Genomic DNA, 20,387 nt, shown 5'->3' on the forward strand with positions numbered 1-20,387 from the left:
GATCCTACTCAGCTGAGCCAGATGCTACTCAGCTGGGCTGAATGCTGGATGTAACTTTGAGCCGGATGCTGGATGCTATACTGGATGTAACATCCAGCATCTAGCTCAGTGTTACAGCCCCTACTGCTAATTTGTGTAGCCTATAAAACAGGTGTGTTCCAGTCAGGTGTGGAGAGAGATGCACTGCTCCTGCTGGCCCTAAAATGGAAGTGGCAGTCAGAATCCCATTTAACTGATTTGATTGTTATTATGGGCCTACGAAAAACCGTTGAATTAACGTTAGCCTTTCTTTTGGAAAAATGTTCTAGGTAGGCTAAATAACTCAGAAGTCAAATAAAATTTAAAGATGCACTGTGCACCCCGTCAGGATCCGAATATGGAGAAGCAGTTGTAGGCTACCTCGGCACATATGCTATTCAATTAATGAGCGAAATATGAAAATTCATGAACGGATATGAAAGTAAACCTGGAACTGCTGCCTCACATTTTTCAACGCCCGCTAGCAGAGTCGCAACACTACATGGCATGCCTCATCACCACTCCGTCCGCACTGACTCGAGAAGGATAGGCGAGAGAAGGGGGAAAAAGCACTCCCCTCCCTTTCTGGCAACTCCTCCCCAAGCACGCCCAGCTTGTGCAAATGAGTAGTCAACCCGAGAGCAGAGCGCCGCGCAATAACAAACTCAGCCTCCGCTCTGACTGCCAGGCGTGAAGAGGCATTTCTATACTGGAAGTGCAGCAAACGAGCTGAGAGAGCCCAGATACCCCGCACTCAAGTTCGGACATGAGCCCGGGGATCCGGAGATGAGGCTCCGAAATGGCACCTTCCTAACGGTCGTATTGTTCGGTCTATGCGGACTCATTTCGCTCTCCTGGTACACTGCATTCAGCAACTCCAAAGGTAAAGTATCTGCTATATCACACCACGAGGCGGGGGCGTGTTGAGGCGATTTGATAGATTTCGTCTGCTGTTGGAGACGAACGACACAAAATATCGGTCTGATATCGCGTAGCTGTGTTTGGAAATAAGATTCTGGTGTTGGTATTTGACATTTCAATTTCCTGTTATCCATCGACCATGAGGAATAGTCTGTTTTCACCGGGTGGCACCAGTTAGACCCCTCTACCTTTGTCATGCGTTTATTTTGCAACCTTTGCCTACATTGAACAGATTGTTGATAAATACATAATTTTAAAGGCCCCCAAGACATGCGTCTTTATATATTCCTCAGCCTGCACGGACAGGGTAATTTTGGTATATTTTCCTCTGTATGAACATAGTGTTGACATTATGAATCAGATGATTGCTCAAAGTGCGCATCTCTAGCAGCAATATTGAAACAAAGTAGCTGTAGATTATGAATGTTGATACAATGTTTGTGAGGAACTTGCAAAAATGTAACCTCAAGCTTCAGGTGCATGTAGGCTAAGGATGGATCTTTTCCCCTTGGTTTGAACATGTATGGTGCTTTGTGTGTTTTGAAGTTGCTGGGCAAGCAGACGTGCCCGTTCCTAGGCTGATAGGCTGCTGTTTACACAGACTTCCCAGCTGACAGGGCAGCCCAATTCTGATCTTTTGGCACTAAGCGGTCTTTTGACCGATCTTATCTTTTGCCGATAACTGGGCAAAATATCAGAATTGGGCTGCCTGTGTAAATGCAGCCAGAATCCATCCAAGTGCTGTCTGGTATACAGTATGTATTGACAGTTCACACACAGGTCTTTCATCAAGCCCCAATAGTGTTGGGAGCCTTGCACTCCCCTTTGGTCCATGCCAAGTGTTGCATAAACACTGGGAGGATATCACAAATAAAATCAGAACTATTGAAATATTGCTTTTTAGTGGTAATTAGTCACCAAATTCTGCACAGAAGTCACTTGATTAAGTCTATACGTATAAAGAGGGACTTTTCAAGCCACTGCCTCTCACAATGTTGTTGGGAACTCCAATGCATGATTTGTTTAAGTCATTAAATGTAATTTAAAAAATACAAAAAAGGTTGTGATGAAAAATTCCCAATCGATTACTACAGTAGATCTGGAATTCAGTCGGTTGTCCTTATTATGATGCAGCTGCCAAATTCCCTGGACAGTGGTGCCAAATTTCTGAGAAACTTGATAGGGTCATGACTCATGGCTATTTCTAGTTGGTTTCACACAGATCGTGTCGACCCTTTTAAATAACCTGCAGACCCTTCTTCTCAGGAGACAATACAAACGATTAGCACCACAATGGAAGTGCACCTTCACTGTGTTGGGTGTGTGCAGTGTGCCCCCAAGCTTTTTAAAAAAACTTTTATTTAACAAAGCAAGTCAGTTAAGAACAAATTCTTATTTTCAATGATGGCCTAGGAACAGTGGGTTAACTGCCTTGTTCAGGGGCTGAATGACAGATTTTTACCTTGTTAGCTCAGGGATTCAATCTTGCAACCTTTCGGTTACTAGTCCAACGCTCTAACCACTAAGCTGCCTGCCGCCCCTTTGGATGCGTCTTCATTTTTTCATTCTGATAGGACCTGATAGGACATGAAGATTAAAGATGCATTATGCAGAAATCGCTCCGCCATTTCCTGGTTGCTGATATTCTAATAGTTTGCCTAATTTCAGTTTGTGACAAACAAGCAGTCATTGAGTAGAGTCATTGTACCATCTAAACCTCTTGTGAAATATATATTCCATAACCAAACATATTGTATATTCATCTATTTGAAGCTGGTGTTTAAAACCGAAAGTAAAATATGAAAAACTAAACTTCAGAACTGGAATCATAGAAATGGCACACATAGAACAGATCTACTCCTTAGGCTTTCTTTCAGTGAGAATGAAAGATCTATAACTCACCTTTCTATGTGAATTTGGTCGGGTCTCCCAAAAAGTTGCATATTGTAGCTTTAATGTTTGCATATCAAACACATGCCTTGGGAAATGTTTTTGGACACACTGCACATTTACCTTAACAAATACCACAGATAGGAGGATCAATGGCGGACTGAAGACAGCGGAGCAGAATGCCTCAAGATAAAAAACGTAATATTAAATATCTGTAAATCTGACTAAATATTAGCACTTCACGTACTCGTATACTCGTGGGCAATAAGCTTACATCTGGATAACAACACAAAACAAATTATATGGCTAGAGAAATGTATCGACCAACACAATCAACACCAAATCAGCATGAAGAACCAATTCCCCAAAAGAAAACGAGACTCCTCGTCTGACACAGATGATTTATGCTTTTCACCACCTGGAATGGTAAGTGTAGAAACCCACTTACTAAAGTAGATAAATGGTAAATTGGGCATACTTGAACTAGTCAGTAAAGATATAAAGCGGCTATGGAACCCTGACCTGTTCACCGGACGTGCTACCTGTCCCAGACCTGCTGTTTTCAACTCTGTAGAGACAGCAGGAGTGGTAGAGATACTCTCAATGATCGGCTATGAAAAGCCAACTGACATTTACTCCTGAGGTGCTGACTTGTTGCACCTTCGACAACTACTGTGATTATTGTTATTTTACCATGCTGGTCATTTATGAACATTTGAACATCTTGGCCATGTTGATGTCTTCACTATTATTCTACAATATAGAAAATAGTAAAAATAAAACCCCTTGAATGAGTAGATGTGTCCAAACTTGATAGAAGCCGCATATTTGCAATGTTGAAGCTGATCCACCCCCTAAAAGATTATCTAATAATAGCAGTCCAAATATCACAGTTTGGCCATTTATCCTGGGGTCTTTACACTTCCCGGATGGCTATGTTTAGGTTGTGCTACAGAGAGGATACATTTGGTTCAGAGACTAAAGCATAGACTAATGTGAAGAAAGCTGTATTCTGAAATCAATCAACTCCAACACATTCACTGCATCACATCACAATAATTACATGTATTCCCCAACAACTCTATGATTACCAGGGAAGGTGGGGAGGAGGTGTTCGCACAGTAGCTTATTAAGACTGAGAACATGCCTCCTATTCTGACTTAATTGTTGAGTAACTGCGGCTCCTCTCTGTAACCCCCCCCCCCCTGTTATTTCCTGCCAAGACATCATCCTCATTCTCTCCTCAGTGTCATCATCATCATCATTATTATTACCAGTTTCCTCTTGAAGGCCTTGTTTCTGGCTTGTGCATCCTGTCTACTGTCATCTGCGGTTGACTGGAGTGTGTGTGTCTTCGATATTGACTCCCAGACTGATGGCAATTACCTCGGGAGCGAAACGGGGAGAGATTGTGTGTGTGTGTGTATTCCTTGATGTGCCCCTCTGAGCCAGCCAGCACTCTAGCAAATTAATTCAGTCAAGCAAACAGCTAAACGTGATTGCAGAAGCTTGTTTGATACATTTATTCCAATGGGGGCCGAGGGCTGTTTCAATCTATCTGAGATGGCCGAATAACACTGCACCTAGCCACTCAGCAGATGCCAATTTAATATCAACAGTGTTAGATAGGTCAATGTTCCCCAGCAATGAAGGGATTGAATAAGATATTATTATTGATAAACAAATGCATGAATCCGTTGGTAGATCGATGTCACAGGAGAGCGTGTATGGACAAATTAGGTCATGGGAACGTGGTCGAATGACTCAAGATGAAGTCGAGGGCTTCTCGCCTTATAAAACTAGTTAGGTAGATCTGAATTTATTCTTATGAGCAGACATCTTTCCCCAGGAAATTCTGGAGAATCTTTCATTTTTCTTTTCTTTTTCAAACACCAATTCCCTGTTTAGTTCCTCGGTGGCTTTCTGTCTGATGCGACTTGGCTCACGGAATTCCCTGGAGCACGGTGACTCTTGGGAGATGTGAAAGTTGGTTTGTCACTGCTGGGCCACCACACACACACACACACACACAAGATACATAAGATACACACATACCCACTCCAGGCCACAAACACATGCACACAAAATCACAGCTGGCATACTGCTCAAACAGTAGTTTCTTGGTGACTCATGTCCATCTCTCTCTCTCTCTCTCTCTCTCTCTCTCTCTCTCTCTCTCACTCACTCACTCACTCACTCACTCACTCACTCACTCACTCACTCACTCACTCACTCACTCACTCACTCACTCACTCACTCACTCACTCACTCACTCACTCACTCACTCACTCACTCACTCACTCACTCACTCACACACACACACACACACACACACACACACACACACACACTCACTCACTCACTCACTCACTCACTCACTCACTCACTCACTCACTCACTCACTCACTCACTCACTCACTCACTCACTCACTCACTCACTCACTCACTCACTCACTCACTCACTCACTCACTCACTCACTCACTCACTCACTCACTCACTCACTCACACACACACACACACACACACACACACACACTCTCTCAGACTACTGGGGCTCAGGCTCACATTCCCAGTCATCTCCTCAAGTAACACACACACAAGAACTGTTCGCTGCCTGCTAGACTTCCTTGTAGTCCCGTGCTCTGTTTTACTTTTGTTGTGGTTTTGTATAATCTAATTTGGTCTCCAAATTGAGTGTTTTAGAAAACAGAGACTGGTCTTATAAGGGTTAGTGTCGTTTTCCAAGCTGTAGTGCACGTATAATGTGTGTGCTGTGTCATCCACACCGCTATCAAGTGTACACTTGCCTTTGTCCAATCTTAAGTGCACACAATGAGGAGGGGTGATTCCGAGAGCGATGGACATCATTGTCTCCTCTTTCTTTCTCTCGTTCCAGTGGGATGCTGAAGGTCAGGTCTTACGTTGCTCTGTACATCTGAGGAGACACTTATAGTCCCCCACTGCCTTTAGAGGTCCCACACAGAGCCCATGCCTAGATAAGAGGGGGGGGGGCACAAACACGTGTGTGTGTGTGTGTGCACAGACACTGCCAGCAGGGAGAGACGGGTGTTTTCTTTTGGGAAACTGGGTAACCATTTCCCATGTCTGTCAGTTTCATCAATATTGGGAGAACAGATAGCAAAATAACTATTTCTCTCTCTGTGGGTGTGTGTGAGCAAGCTTCCAAATGAAGAAGCCTTAAATGGGGGGAAAAAACAGACGACAACAGTAAGAGCCTTAGTGGTTGTCGCTTTTGGAAGTGTCCTAATGTTGTATCATTAACACATTTACATGCCTTTGATACAAAATGTCTACCTGGTTTCAAGTATTCACCATGGTTTCATGTGCTTGAAGTCCTTTGGAGAAAAAGAATGATGGAATGAAAAGGGAGAAACTGAAACACCTGTTATGGAGGAGGACGAGGCGTTGTTCTTTTGTGTGGGATGTTAAGGTGAACAAGCAAATTAGTCAATGGTAGTTTCATTGGTAAATAAATACTGTGTGGAAAGAGTTGTAGATGGAAAAAATATAATGCGGGGGTGAGAGGATGGCTATTGGCTAACCAGGCTCGTGACCAGGTCAGTTCTTTTCCCAGCTGGTCTCAACCACGCTGGGCCCGGTTCCCCAAAAGCATCTTTAAGGCTAAGTTCATCGTTAGAACCTTCGTAGGAGCTGAGCTGTTTCCCAAAACCATCGTTATTAACACTGCACTTAAAACGCTTGTTATTTACAGGCTGCCTCAGACTACTCGTAGAACAGCGAGGTGTGTCGTTTGATGCTTTTTTGCCCTTCCACGTCAATTTATACACAGAATATCTATGCTAAACATGGTTTCTGTCTCTCTGTGACAGCCGATTAACTTCATAACAAAATTGACTACAAATACAAAGTTGATAATGTCTTTGCAATTGATACAAACAAGCAACGTATAATAAAAAGATGCTTCAAATTAAAACTGAGATGACTGCATTAAAATATAAACAGTAGGCTATAGGCCTATTTCAATCATATTGACATTTCATGATTAATAAATAATATTTTGCTACTTATAGGCTATTGTCTAATTTTGTCTCAATATACACAGTGTACAAGACCATAAGGAACACTAATATATATTTTATAATATTATTATAATATTATAATTTGACACTTATTATTATTATTATTATAATATTATAACACTAATATTGATTTTCACCCCCTTTTGGCCTCAGAACAGCCTCAATTCGTCGGTGCGAGGACTCTACAAGGTGTCGAGCTTTCCACAGGGATGCTGGCCCATGTTGAATCCAATGCTTCCCACAGTTGTGTGAAGTTGGCTGGATGTCCTTTGGGTGGTGGACCATTCTTGATACACACGGGAAACCGTTGAGCGTGAAAAACCCAGCAGCATTGCCGTTTTTGACACAAACCGGTGCGCCTGGCACCTACTACCATACCGTGTTCAAAGGCACTTAAATCTTTTGTCTTGCCCATTCACCCTCTGAATGGTACACAATCCACTTCTGAATTGTCTCGAGGCTTAAAAATCCTTTAATCCGTCTCCTCTCCTTCATCTACGCTGATTGAAGTGGATTTAACAAGTGACATCAATAAGAAATAATAGCTTTTACCTTTCATTGAAAGAGCAGCTGTTCCTAATGTGTTTTTTACACCAAGTGTATTTCATGATGTGCAGCCTAACATGTGCAAAATCAGTGATTTAGTACATTTTTCTTGGGTAAGTATTAGAATAAGCCACCTCAATTTTTGCAGCCGTAGGTGGTAATATTGCTCTAGGAGCTGATCCATCGTCAGTATTGTGAAATACTTCTAATGTTCTAAGGTAAGATGTGAATTGAGAAAGCTGATCCGAGAGCAGTGATGCCTTTCTTTCGATCCTAACAGTATCGAACACGTACTCCCAACGACACACGTAGCGACTGTTTTCTCTGCGTGGTGTTTTGGGAAACGCGTGTTACGTCTTCGGCGGGTTGTCGGAAAGATGCATCGTTACAACCTCATGCAAACCGAAGTTCCATCGCTATTGGGAAACCTGAGTCTCCAAAGAGACCAAACACAGGACAAGTAGGCTTTTGTGTTCCCACTGTTTTCTCTATGCACATAGGGAATGTGGGTGACTGTTTGGTCAGTCACATGAAGGTTAGTCTTGTGTGTTTTGTTATGGCTTTATTTAGACTTGGAATCGTATGGTCTGTAAATGAACGGCTTTGCATGACCTTCATAACTGCCTGTAATTGGCTGTCATTCACACAAACACACCAAGCTGGGTGTCGGGATGGTCAGGGGTTGGTATCACACAGCAGTTGGTGAGTCTGTCTTTTGGCTTGCCACACATACTGGCATAAGTGGCATTATTTACTGACAAAGCTGGCAAGGATCTATTTGGCAGCAGTTGGACAACCTGCATACCCCTGCCAAGCCCTGCCCCTAACTCACAGCCTGCCCACATCAGAGAACATGAAAATTCACACTTAGTAGTTTTTATCAGAGCACCTCTCATAATCGTTGGGCTTTGGCTTTCAATGTATTGTTTTGAGAAAGTTTGACTGTGAATATTGATGTCCCATGAGTTGTAGATCCTACTGTCTTGACTTGGAAGAAGGTCTCTGAATTGTTGTGTTTTGGGCTCTTGGTGTAATTTTGTGGTGGAGTTGGTCAGATTTTCGCCTATGTTCTCAGTTCTTTCCCCCCCTGGTCATAGTTGATGTGAAAGACTGAGACAGGAAGTGCTGTTTTTAGGTGCCACCATCTCCTCTGCCACACTCTGTTGCTTTTCTCTGTCAAAAGGCACAAAGGCCTGTGTGTGTCAGCCTTCCATGTCCCCAACCCCTTGCTTGCGTGCAAACTGCAATGGTAACCTTGACAATTACCCTGGCCTTGGGGGGTGGGTGGCCCTCTACATACACATGCACAAAGTCTGACGCTGTTGGCCATTGTCATGGCACTAGTCATAAAAGCATGCCCCATGGGTGGGCTTACTTCATGTAGTGCAGTAAGGGGGGGGTCAGGTAAGAGGAAAGGGGTTGTTTCCTCTGTGCATTTAACAGATTATATTTACTGAGCTTTTGTGCACTAAACTGTGTCTAATTTGTGGCAATGCATCAAGGTAATTTATCAATTAGACAGCTGTCGTCTGAAATGGATTCCCTATTGTTCGGGGACAAAATGAAACTGTGGTTTTGGTGTTATATTTTGTATTCCATGTTATAGAGAGACTTCTCAGGAAAACCAAAAACTCTATTTCACGAGGATAGGACTTTCTATTGCTGAGATCTTATTTTCAAGGGATTGACCTGTCCGCAACATATTTTGACCTTTTTCGATGTTAATCCCTTGTCCATAAGGCACCAAATCACCTGTCTTTCTTCTTAAATTCAATACTTTTTGTCCAATATCTCAAGATAGGGTAGTCATATTTTATGAAATTCTCCGGGTTGATGTAGAACACCGAGATGATTCAAATATAATTGTATTTATGGAATGACAATGCAATTTTATGCAAAGTAGGCACTTCATATGCAAATTAGGCAGTATGGTATACAATTACAGTAATTTAAGATCAATCATTTAAAGTAGTGTGGTCATATTAACAAATCTTCATGCTCCATGAAATTAGAATAAAAATGTTTATACTGTATGCAAATTAGATAGTTAATATGCTAATTTGTCTGTACGAACCAAAAAATACACTACCATTCAAAAGTTTGGGGTCACTTAGAAATGTCCTTGTTTTTGTAAGAAAAGTACACTTTTTGTCCATTTTAAAATAACATCAAATTGATCAGAAATACAGTGTTAATGTTGCAAATGACTATTGTAGCTGGAAATGGCGGCTTTTTTATGGAATATCTACATAGCCGTACAGAGGCCCATTATTAGCAACCATCACTCCTATGTTCCAATGGCACATTGTGTTAGCTAATCCAAGTTTATCATTTTAAAAGGCCGATTGATCATTAGAAAACTTTTCTGCAATTATGTTAGCACAGCTGAAAACTGTTGTTCTGATTTAAATAAGCAATAAAACTGGCCTTTAGACTAGTTGAGTATCTGGAGCATCAGCATTTGTGGTTTTGATTACAGGGTCAAAATGGCCAGAAACATAGCACTTTCTTCTGAAACTCGCCAGAAACTTAGTCTGAAACTTCCATGCGAGAAATTGCCAAGAAACTGAAGATATCGTACAATGCTGTGTACTACTCGCTTCACAGAACAGTGCAAACTGGCTCTAACCAGAATATAAAGAGTGGGAGGCCCCGGTGCACAACTGAGCAAGAGGACAAGTACATTAGTGTCTAGTTTGAGAAACGGATGCCTCAAGTCCTCAACTGGCAGCTTCATTAAATAATACCCGCGAAACACCAGTCTCAACGTCAACAGTGAAGAGGCGACTCCGGGATGCTGGCCTTCTAGGCGGAGTTGCAAAGAAAAAGCCATATCTCAGTCTGGCTAATAAAAAGATTAAGTTGGGAAAAAGAACACAGACATTGGACAGTGGAACTCTGCCTAGAAGGCCAGCATCCTGGAGTCGCCTCTTCACTGTTGACGTTTTCTAATGATCAATTAGCCTTTCAAAATGATAAACTTGGATAAGCTAACACAATGTGCTATTTGAACACAGGAGTGTTTGCTGATAATGGGCCTATGTAGATATTCCATTAAAAAATCTGACGTTTCCAGCTACAATAGTCATTTACAACATTAACAATGTCTACACTGTACTTCTGATCAATTTGATGTTATTTTAATGGAAAAAAAGTGTACTTTTCTTACAAAAACAAGAACATTTCTAAGTGACCCCAGACTTTTGAACGGTAGTGTACAGTTGTGGCCAAAAGTTTTGAATGACACAAATATACATTTTCACAAAGTCTGCTGCCTCAGTTTGTATGATGGCAATTTGCATATACTCCAGAATATTATGAGTGATCAGATGAATTGCAATTAATTGCAAAGTCCCTCTTTGCAATGCAAATTAACTGAATCCCCCAAAAACATTTCCACTGCATTTCAGCCCTACCACAAAAGGACCAGCTGACATGTCAGTGATTCTCTCGTTAACACAGGTGTGAGTGTTGACGAGGACAAGGCTGGAGATCACTCTGTCATGCTGATTGAGTTCGAATAACAGTCTGGAAACTTCAAAAGGAGGGTGGTGCTTGGAATCATTGTTCTTCCGCTGTCAACCATGGTTACCTGCAAGGAAACACGTGCTGTCATCATTGCTTTGCACAAAAAGGGCTTCACGGGCAAGGATATTGCTGCCAGTAAGATTGCACCTGAATCAACCATTTATCGGATCATCAAGAACTTCAAGGAGAGCGGTTCAATTGTTGTGAAGAATGCTTCAGGGCACCCAAGAAAGTCCAGCAAGCTCCAGGACTGTCTCCTAAAATTGGTTCAGCTGCGGGATCGGGGAACTGCCAGTACAGAGCTTGCTCAGGAATGGCAGCAGGCAGGTGTGAGTGCATCTGCACGCACAGTGAGGTGAAGACTTTTGGAGGATGGCCTGGTGTCAAGAAGGGCAGCAAAGAAGCCACTTCTCTCCAGGAAAAACATCAGGGACAGACTGATATTCTGCTAAAGGTACAGGGATTGGACTGCTGAGGACAGGGGTTAAGTCATTTTCTCTGATGAATCCCCTTTCCGATTGTTTGGGGCATCTGGGAAAAAAGCTTGTCCGGAGAAGACAAGGTGAGCGCTACCATCAGTCCTGTGTCATGCCAACAGTAAAGCATCCTGAGACCATTCATGTGGGGGGTTGCTTCTCAGCCAAGGGAGTGGGCTCACTCACAATTTTGCCTAAGAACACAGCCATGAATAAAGAATGGTACCAACACATCCTCCGAGAGCAACTTCTCCCAACCATCCAGGAACAGTTTGGTGACGAACAATGCCTTTTCCAGCATGATGGAGTACCTTGCCATGAGGCAAAAGTGATAACTCAGTGGCTCGGGGAACAAAACATCGAAATTTTGGGTCCATGACCAGGAAACTCCCCAGACCTTAATCCCATTGAGAACTTGTGGTCAATCCTCAAGAGGCGGGTGGACAAACAAAACCCTACAAATTCTGACAGACTCCAAGCATTGATTATACAAGAATGGGCTGCCATCAGTCAGGATGTGGACCAGAAGTTATTTGACAGCCTGCCAGGGCGGCTTGCAGAGGTCTTGAAAAAGAAGGGTCAACACTGCAAATATTAACCCTTTGCATCAACTTCATGTAATTGTCAATAAAAGCCTTTGACACTTATGAAATGCTTATAATTATACTTCAGTATTCCATAGTAACATCTGACAAAAATATCTGAAGACACTGAAGCAGCAAACTTTGTGGAAATGTATATTTGTGTCATTCTCAACTTTTTGGCCACGACTGTACATTAGTCATCTAACAGACTTCCACGCAGAGCAACACATAGAAGCAACCAGGGTCAACGCCCTGCTCAAGGGCACGTCGACAGATCTCCCACAAGGTAAAAAACGGGGACCCGAAACAGTCACCGGCCCAAGCTCCCAACCGCCAGCCCTCCAAGACCCCCCCACCCCCACGAGAAAAAATTGATATAATTAAAATCCATTCCCCACCCCCAAGAACCCCCCCCCCCCCCCCCCCCCCCATGCACCAACAAATGAACAAAAGAGAAATAAAGGAAAAACAAATATACAAAAAACAAAGACCGCAAGGACAACAAAAATCATAACAGCAAGGCCAGTTGAATATATGTTTGAGTGCATGTATGGCACTATTTACCTGTGTGTGTGTGTGTGTCCGTGTATGTGCACGTGTGCATTTGAATGAGTGTATGTATATGCATGTGTACGAACACCTGCATGGCATCAGCCTCAGGCTGGTCATATTGTGGCCGTTGTTAACACACAGTACCAGTCAAAAGTTTGGACACAGCTACTCATTCAAGGATTTGTCCCTATTTTTACTATTTTCTACATTGTAGAATAATAGTGAAGACATCAAAACTATGAAATAACACATGGAATCATGTAGTAACCAAAAAGGTTTAAACAAATCAAAATGTATATTTGAGATTATTCAAAGTCGCCACCCTTTTGTCTTGACAGCTTTGCACACTCCTGGCATTCTCTCAACCAGATTCATGAGACAGTCACCTGTAATCCATTATAATTAACAGGTGTGCCTTGTTAAAAGTTAACTTGTGGAATTTCTTTACTTATTAATGCATTTGAGCCAATCAGTTGTATTGTGAAAAGGTAGGGTTGGTATACAGAAGATATACATATTTGGTAAAAGACCAAGTCCATATTATGGCGAGAACAGCTCAAATAAGCAAAGAGAGATGACAGTCCATCATTACTTTAAGACATGAAGGTCAGTCAATGCGGAACATTTCAAGAACTTTGAAAGTTTCTTCACGTGCAGTCGCAAAAAACATCAAGTGCTATGATGAAACTGGCTCTCATGAGGACCGCCACAGGAAAGGAAGACCCAGAGTTACCTCTGCTGCAGAGGATAATAAAGTTAATTAGCGTTAACTGCACCTAAGATTGCAGCCCAAATAAATGCTTCACATAGTACAAGTAACAGACACATCTCAACATCAACTGTTCAGAGGAGACTGCGCGAATCAGGCATTCATGGTCGAATTGCTGCAAAGAAACCACTACTAAAGGACACCAATAATAAGAAGAGACTTGCTTGGGCCAAGAAACACAATCAATGGACATTAGACTGGTGGAAATCTGTCCTTTGGTCTGATGAGTCCAAATTTGAGATTTTTGGTTCCAACCGCTGTGTCTTTGTGAGACGCAGAGTAAGTGAACAGATGATCTTCACATGTGTGGTTCCCACCGTGAGGCATGGAGGAGGTGGTGTGACGGTGTGGGGATGCTTTGCTGTTGACACTCTGATTCATTTAGAATTCAAAGCACACTTAACCAGCATGCAGCGATACGTTATCCCATCTGGTTTGCGCTTTAATGTATATTGATGTTTTATGCAAAACTGGAAGTTTAGGCTCAGTAAGGTGTAGCTTGTGCACACATACACACACCAGGGCTGGTAACAGAGTACATATAATTGGGATTACATAATCATGAACAAAAAGCAAGGTTACTATTTACCAATTAGTATCTGTTAGGCTGTATATATCACAGTTGGGTTCTATTAGGCCTAGACTGACAAATAATATGACCAACTGTGTGTGCGAGCACACACACACACACACACACACACACACACTTCTCAGCATCCCCACACGCTCACAGCACACACACCATATCACACATTGCCCAACACAGACAAACACTTCTCACAAAGTCTGAACTGTAACACAGAATGCTACTAGTCTAATAACATAGCTTACTTCTATGGAATGCCTACACCTGAGTTGGTTACATTGTGGTGTTATTTTTGGTGTTGAGTTAATCTGGTGATGGGAGGATAAACTGCACTGTTTCCAGAAAAAAATTAGCTTCGGCTTAGAAGAGGGGCGGCAGGTAGCCTAGTGGTTAGAACGTTGGGCCAGTACCCAGAAGGTTGCTAGATCGAATCCCCGAGCTGACAAGGTAAAAATCTGTCGTTCTGCCCCTGAATCAAGGCAATTAACCCACTGTTCCTAGGCCGTCATTGAAAATAAGAATTTGTTCTTAACCTATCTGCCGAGTTAAATAAAGTTTAAATAAATAGAGTGAGCTGCCTGCTAGCCAGCTGCACAGAAAGATAGATGAGACACATTTTCAATTCACTGGTAGTTAGCTATGTTTTTATCGATTTGTAGGGTTGTGGCAATTTAATTGCCGTTTTTACTTGAAAGAATAAAACCAGAAATCACAAAAATCACCATTAGCACAATACAGCCAATGACGCACAGCGGTGCCTCTCGCTCGGCTCGTTGCCTCAGCGAACAGCGTCAAGCTCTCCCACACAGCTAGCAAGCTAGCACTCGTCATGGAAATGGGGGTGTCAGAATGTGAATTAGACCAATCCCTGACATCCCATACATCAAAACTTAGCAACGAAGCTCTACTTTGTAACCCACCAGTTTTTTTTTTTTGTGTCTCTGAAACATTTTAATGACAGAGCCGAAATAAATGTTTTGCCTGATATTTCAGTCCAAGGATGTCTGATGACCGTCAAACACCCTCAGGACTTTCCCATACTTCATGGTAATACAATGTTACATCGGTCTTACTCTGGTAGATAGAGGAATACCTTCCCCTAAAGAGGAAATTTGAGCACACCGTTTTTGCGGGTTTCACTAAAAGAATTTAACATTCTTAGTACGGCACTTGCTTTAAATTTGGGCTCATATCGCATAAATATAATGTACAGTATTGCAATTTTGTAACTGACACATTGTTTTCAATTGATTTATGAATTTTGACATTTAGTGAGAACTGATTTGTTTAGTAAAGTTTATTTTATTTTTTATTCTCACATAGCGTCAATTGTTTGTTGCGTCACCTAAGGCCCTACTATTGTGCTTAGTGGTGCACAGATTAACACAAAGGATCACTATTAAATAACTTTAAAGTGTTACTAACTAGACCAGGGTTTCCCAAACTCAAATAATCAACTAATCATCAAGCTTTGATCATTTTAATCCGCTGTGTAGTGTTGGGGCAAAAAACTAAAATGTTCACCCCTTGGGGTCCCGAAGACCGAGTTTGGGAAACGCTGGTCTCGAACTTGGGTCAGTTCATTCTTTACTCTCAACAACTTAAGCTTGAGAAAATGTATTCATAAATTAACCTTACAATTTAGTGTACTTGATTTAGCGTTTTGAGAGAAAAGATTAGCATAATAAGCTCTTAATTTTGAAAAATAATTGTTCAGCTGAAGTACCTGAGGATAATGTTAGCTGAGCATAGTTTTCCCTGTCATGTTTTTTTTAATGTACAATGGTGACTCTTATGAATGAAATCATAATGAGGAATGCATGATACAGCCACTGGAATATGTTGCCGGATAAGATGATTCTCCCCAATAATGACTTGATCAGATTGTTGTTAAACATTGACATAATACCGGCAAGATATTCAGGACTTGATTAGGGAACAGTTTAAACATTGATACTGGGCTTGTCAACATGTCTCTCTGGACAGCCTTCAAACAGACCAGCCGTCTAGATTGTGTGCGCAAGAGTCTCTGACTGTGTACGCCTGTGTGTGTGTGTGTGTGTGTGTATGTGTGTGCGCGCCAGGGGCGTAGGAGCGACTGACATTGGGGGTGACACATTTTGCCCGCGGGGGACCGGGACTATGCCCCATGGATTTTTGTTGTTGAAAAACGGGCTTTAAATGCTCATTTCTGGTGACTTCTAAGAAAAGGATGCATACAAATCCTAATTTACAATGTTTAGGGGGACCTTGTAGAGGGGCATTAATCGAGTACAGTCCAATCAGTCTTAAGGCCATTGCCATTCATACTGTACTGAATACCAGTGTGACTGTTAAAGTGGATATATTCAATTAACGAGCATTTTGTACTCTCAGCTATTGTATGATTTAATTTCATAGTGTTTGTCTCACTTCTCCTTTGTCAGGTTGTTACTACTGCTGCTCTACATACTGTATGGTTTGAAACTTAACGTACAGTTATTATACTGTAATAACCAGCAACATACACAGTTGAAATGTTTTTAATAATACATTTCAAAAAGGTAGGCATGAAAGTTAAAACTGAAATTAATTTATCTCCACTACACAACTATCAAAAACAAAATATAATCATGGCTGCTTCTCTCCTGCATGAAGTACTAGGCACTTCTCACTATCTTACCTGTTGGTTTGTGGCCTCTCTCTCTCTCTCTCTGCCTGTCTCTGTTCGTGGCTGTCACTCTCCTACCATGATCACGATAGCACCAAACAAAGTCTTTCTACATGGAACACACATGGACATTCCTGAAGTGAGCATGCTAATCGCACACTCCGTCAAAACGTGAGACATTTGTGGCATTGTTGTGGGACAAAACTGCACATTTTAGAGTGGCCTTTTGTTGTCCCCAGTATAATGTGCAGCTGTGTAATGATCATGCTGTTTAATCAGCTTCTTGATATGCCACACTTGTCAGGTGGATGGATTATCTTGGCAGGAAAGAAAAAATGCTTTTGTTACGTTACAGCCTTATTCAAAAATGGATTAAATCGTTTTTTCCCTCATTCATCAATCTACACACAATACCCCATAATGACAAAGCAAAAACGGGTTTAGATTCTTTTTGCCAAAAAAGAGAAAAAAATTATCACTTTTACATAAGTATTCAGACCCTTTACTCAGTACTTTTTTCAAGCACCTTTTGGCAGAGATATTACAGCCTTGGGTATGATGCTACAAGCTTGGCACACCTGCATTTGGGGAGTTTCTCTCATTGTTCTCTGCAGATCCTCTCAAGCTCTGCCAGGTTGGATGTGGAGCGTTGCTGCACATCTATTTTCCAGAGATGTTCAATCGGGTTCAAGTCTGGGCTCTGGCTAGGCAAATCATTGATAATCAGAGACTTGTCCCGAAGCCACTCCTGCGTTGTCTTGGCTGTTTGCTTAGAGTCGTTGTCCTGTTGGAAGGTGAACCTTCGCCCCAGTCTGATGTCTTGAGCGCTCTGGAGCAGGTTTTTCATCAAGGATCTCTCAGTACTTTGCTCCGTTCATCTTTCCCTCATACCTGACTAGTTTCCCAGTCCCTGCCACTGATAAACATCCCCACAGCATGGTGCTGCTACCACCATGCTTCACCGAAAGGATGGTATTGGCCAGGTGATGAGCGGTGCCAGACGTGACGCTTGGCATTCAGGCCAAAGAGTTCAATCTTGGTTTCATCAGACCAGAGAATCTTATTTATCATGGTCTGAGAATCCTTTCGGTGCCTTTTTTGGCAAACTCCAAGTGGGCTGTCATGTGCCTTTTACTGAGGAGTAGCTTCCATCTGGCCACCCTACCATAATGGCCTGATTTGGTGGAGAGCTGCAGAGATGGTTGTCCTTTTGGAAGGTTCTCCCATCTCCACAGAGGAACTCTGGAGCTCTGTCAGAGTGACCATTGGATTCTTGGTCACCTCCCTGACCAAGGCCCTTCTCCTATGATTGCTCAGTTTTGCCAGGCGGCCAGCTCTAGGAAGAGTCTTGGTGGTTCCAAACTTCTTCCATTTAAGAATGATGGAGGCCACTGTGTTCTTGGGGACATTCAATGCTGCATACATTTTTTGGTACCCTTCCCCAGATCTGTGCCTCAACACAATCCTGTCTCGGAGCTCTACGGACAATTCCTTCGACCTCCTGGCCTGGTTTTTGCTCTGACATGCACTGTCAACTGTGGGACAGTTTATATAGACAGGTGTATGCCTTTCCAAATCATGTCCAATCAATTCAATTTACCACAGGTTGACTACAATCAAATTGTAGAAACATCTCAAGGATAATCAATGGAAACAAGATACACGTGAACTCAATTTTGAGTCTCATCGTGAATGGTCTGAATGCTTATGTAAATAAGGTATCTGTTTTGTATTTTTAATACATTTGCTAAAATTTCCAAAAAACTGTTTCTTTTGTCATTATGGGGTATAATGTGTAGATTGATGAGGATATATTGGCACGGTTTGCCAGCCCTCGATGAACAACACCCGTGCTATTATATCCTCAACACCAGCTTCCAGGGCAGTATCACTTAAATATACACAGAGTATAAGAAATAATGAACAGGTGAACCCAGGTGAGAGGTATGAGCCCATATTGATGTCACTTGTTAAATTCACTTCAATCAGTGTAGCTGAAGTGGAGGAGACAGGTTAAAGAAGAATTTTTAAGCCTTCAGACAATTGAGACATGTATATGTGCCATTCAGATGGGAATGGGCAAGACAAAAGATTTAAGTGCCTTTTAAACGAGGTATGGTAGTAGGTGCCAAGCGCAATGGTTGGTGTCAAGAACTACAACGCCGCTGGGTTTTTCACACTCAACAGTTTCCTGTGTGTATCAAGAATGGGCCACCACTCTTGGACATCCAGCCAACTTGACACAACTGTGGGAAGCATTTGAGTCAACATGGGCCAGCATCGCTGTGGAATGCTTTTGACACCTTGTAGAGTCCATGCCCCTACGAATTGAGGCTGTTCTGAGGGCAAACAGGGCGTGGCATTGCGGGCAGTTGCTAAGAACCTTATTTGCACTCCTTTGAAAAAAAAACTAACGTACTCTTAATTTATTATTATTATTTTTTTTTTACTAGTGGCACATCCATTGCTAACTTGCCGACCCTATGATGAAGACCAAGGCAGTGATTGTGCAAGTATTCTTGGCTTCAAAACATTGACTATCAGTTTCACACAGCCAGCTAGTTAGATCAAACCTGACACCGCTAAAAATGACTACGGTAAAGCTAACTAGCTTCTAGCCAGGAGAAAGCTTATAGTTGCTCACATTCATTGTAACATATCAATGTTTATTCACATTCATACTTACTACTTAAAATGACTTTGTTGCCAACTACAAGTTGACAGAGGAACAGGACTGCTGAGGGATTCTGTCAGGAATGGGAGGGAAGTTCTAGAATCAAGTTTGGGACAGGATCAACAGTCCACAGGAACGGGCAGTATAGGATTAGTAATAAACAGAGTTTTTTTGGGATGGAATATGTTGTGTGGAGCATTTTAATAAAAACAACTGTGTAAGCTAGGCCTAATATAGTTTACTTAATAAAAAGCTATTAAAAAAAAAGTCATTTTCCCCCGCTTTCCATCTGCTCAATCTTGCGCCTCATTCCAGTTGTAGCCAGTTACTTGGCTACCTCGGATGCCAACCTACGTCAATAGGCTAACTGATGAAGCCTTCAATAGAGGAATTGCAATGACCCTGTTGCAGCATAGCTGCTCTACTCCCAACAACTTTACCATTAAGCCCAATTGTTAGTGTATTTAACTAAACCCGTGCCATCTGAGGTGAAGTACTGCTGCTTAAGTATTCATTTTTTTATGTTCATGTTGTAAATTGTATGTGCCTAGTGCTCAGCAGTAGGGTAGTTTTCTGCTGTGCTGAGCAGACCATTCTGCTGGGGTCTCTGTCCTCATCCTCCAGCCTTAATCGATCTACATTTAGGTAATTTATAATACGCTTTTATCCAGAGCAATTTAGGACTACGGTCAGTGCCTTTAACTAAAATAGGTAAGACAACCACATATCACAGATGCATTACTGAAATGATTTTCAATACAAACACAATAGCCTACATATTTCTGTGCGCAAAAATGAGCACAGGACAGGAGTGATTTGTATCAGGGAGGGACAGAACAGTTCTGGGGATCTATAACTATTGCGGGATCAGGACAGCACAGGAGGGGAAAATGAAGGCACAAGGAATGAATTTTCACTCCATTTTCAACCTCTTTTGCCAACAACAACTACTTTACCTGGTGTGGTGAATAATGATGGTGGTGCTGCACAGTGCTATTTCTCACAATCACACACTGCTTGTAACAACCGAGAGTGAGAACAATGCAGTCATGTGGGCGGGGGAAGTGACAGAGCTCTTTTCAAAACAAAAGTCCGTCAACGAATCTGGTGACTCGTTTTTCAAAATAAGTG

The 20,387-nt window shown here is 42.1% G+C and overlaps 1 protein-coding gene across 1 annotated transcript in view; it reads left to right on the forward strand.

Moving 5' to 3' along the window:
- Positions 1-804: 804 nt before the first annotated feature.
- Positions 805-20,387, forward strand: part of mgat4b (alpha-1,3-mannosyl-glycoprotein 4-beta-N-acetylglucosaminyltransferase B) — a 220,767-nt gene continuing 201,184 nt past the window's right edge. Inside the window, exon 1 of the mRNA XM_039012084.1 lies at positions 805-901. Within this exon, the coding sequence (XP_038868012.1) occupies positions 805-901 (97 nt within the window). The remainder of the gene's footprint in view (positions 902-20,387) is intronic.

Source organism: Salvelinus namaycush, chromosome 17, assembly GCF_016432855.1.
Source record: "Salvelinus namaycush isolate Seneca chromosome 17, SaNama_1.0, whole genome shotgun sequence".
Classification (NCBI taxonomy): Eukaryota; Metazoa; Chordata; class Actinopteri; order Salmoniformes; family Salmonidae; genus Salvelinus; species Salvelinus namaycush.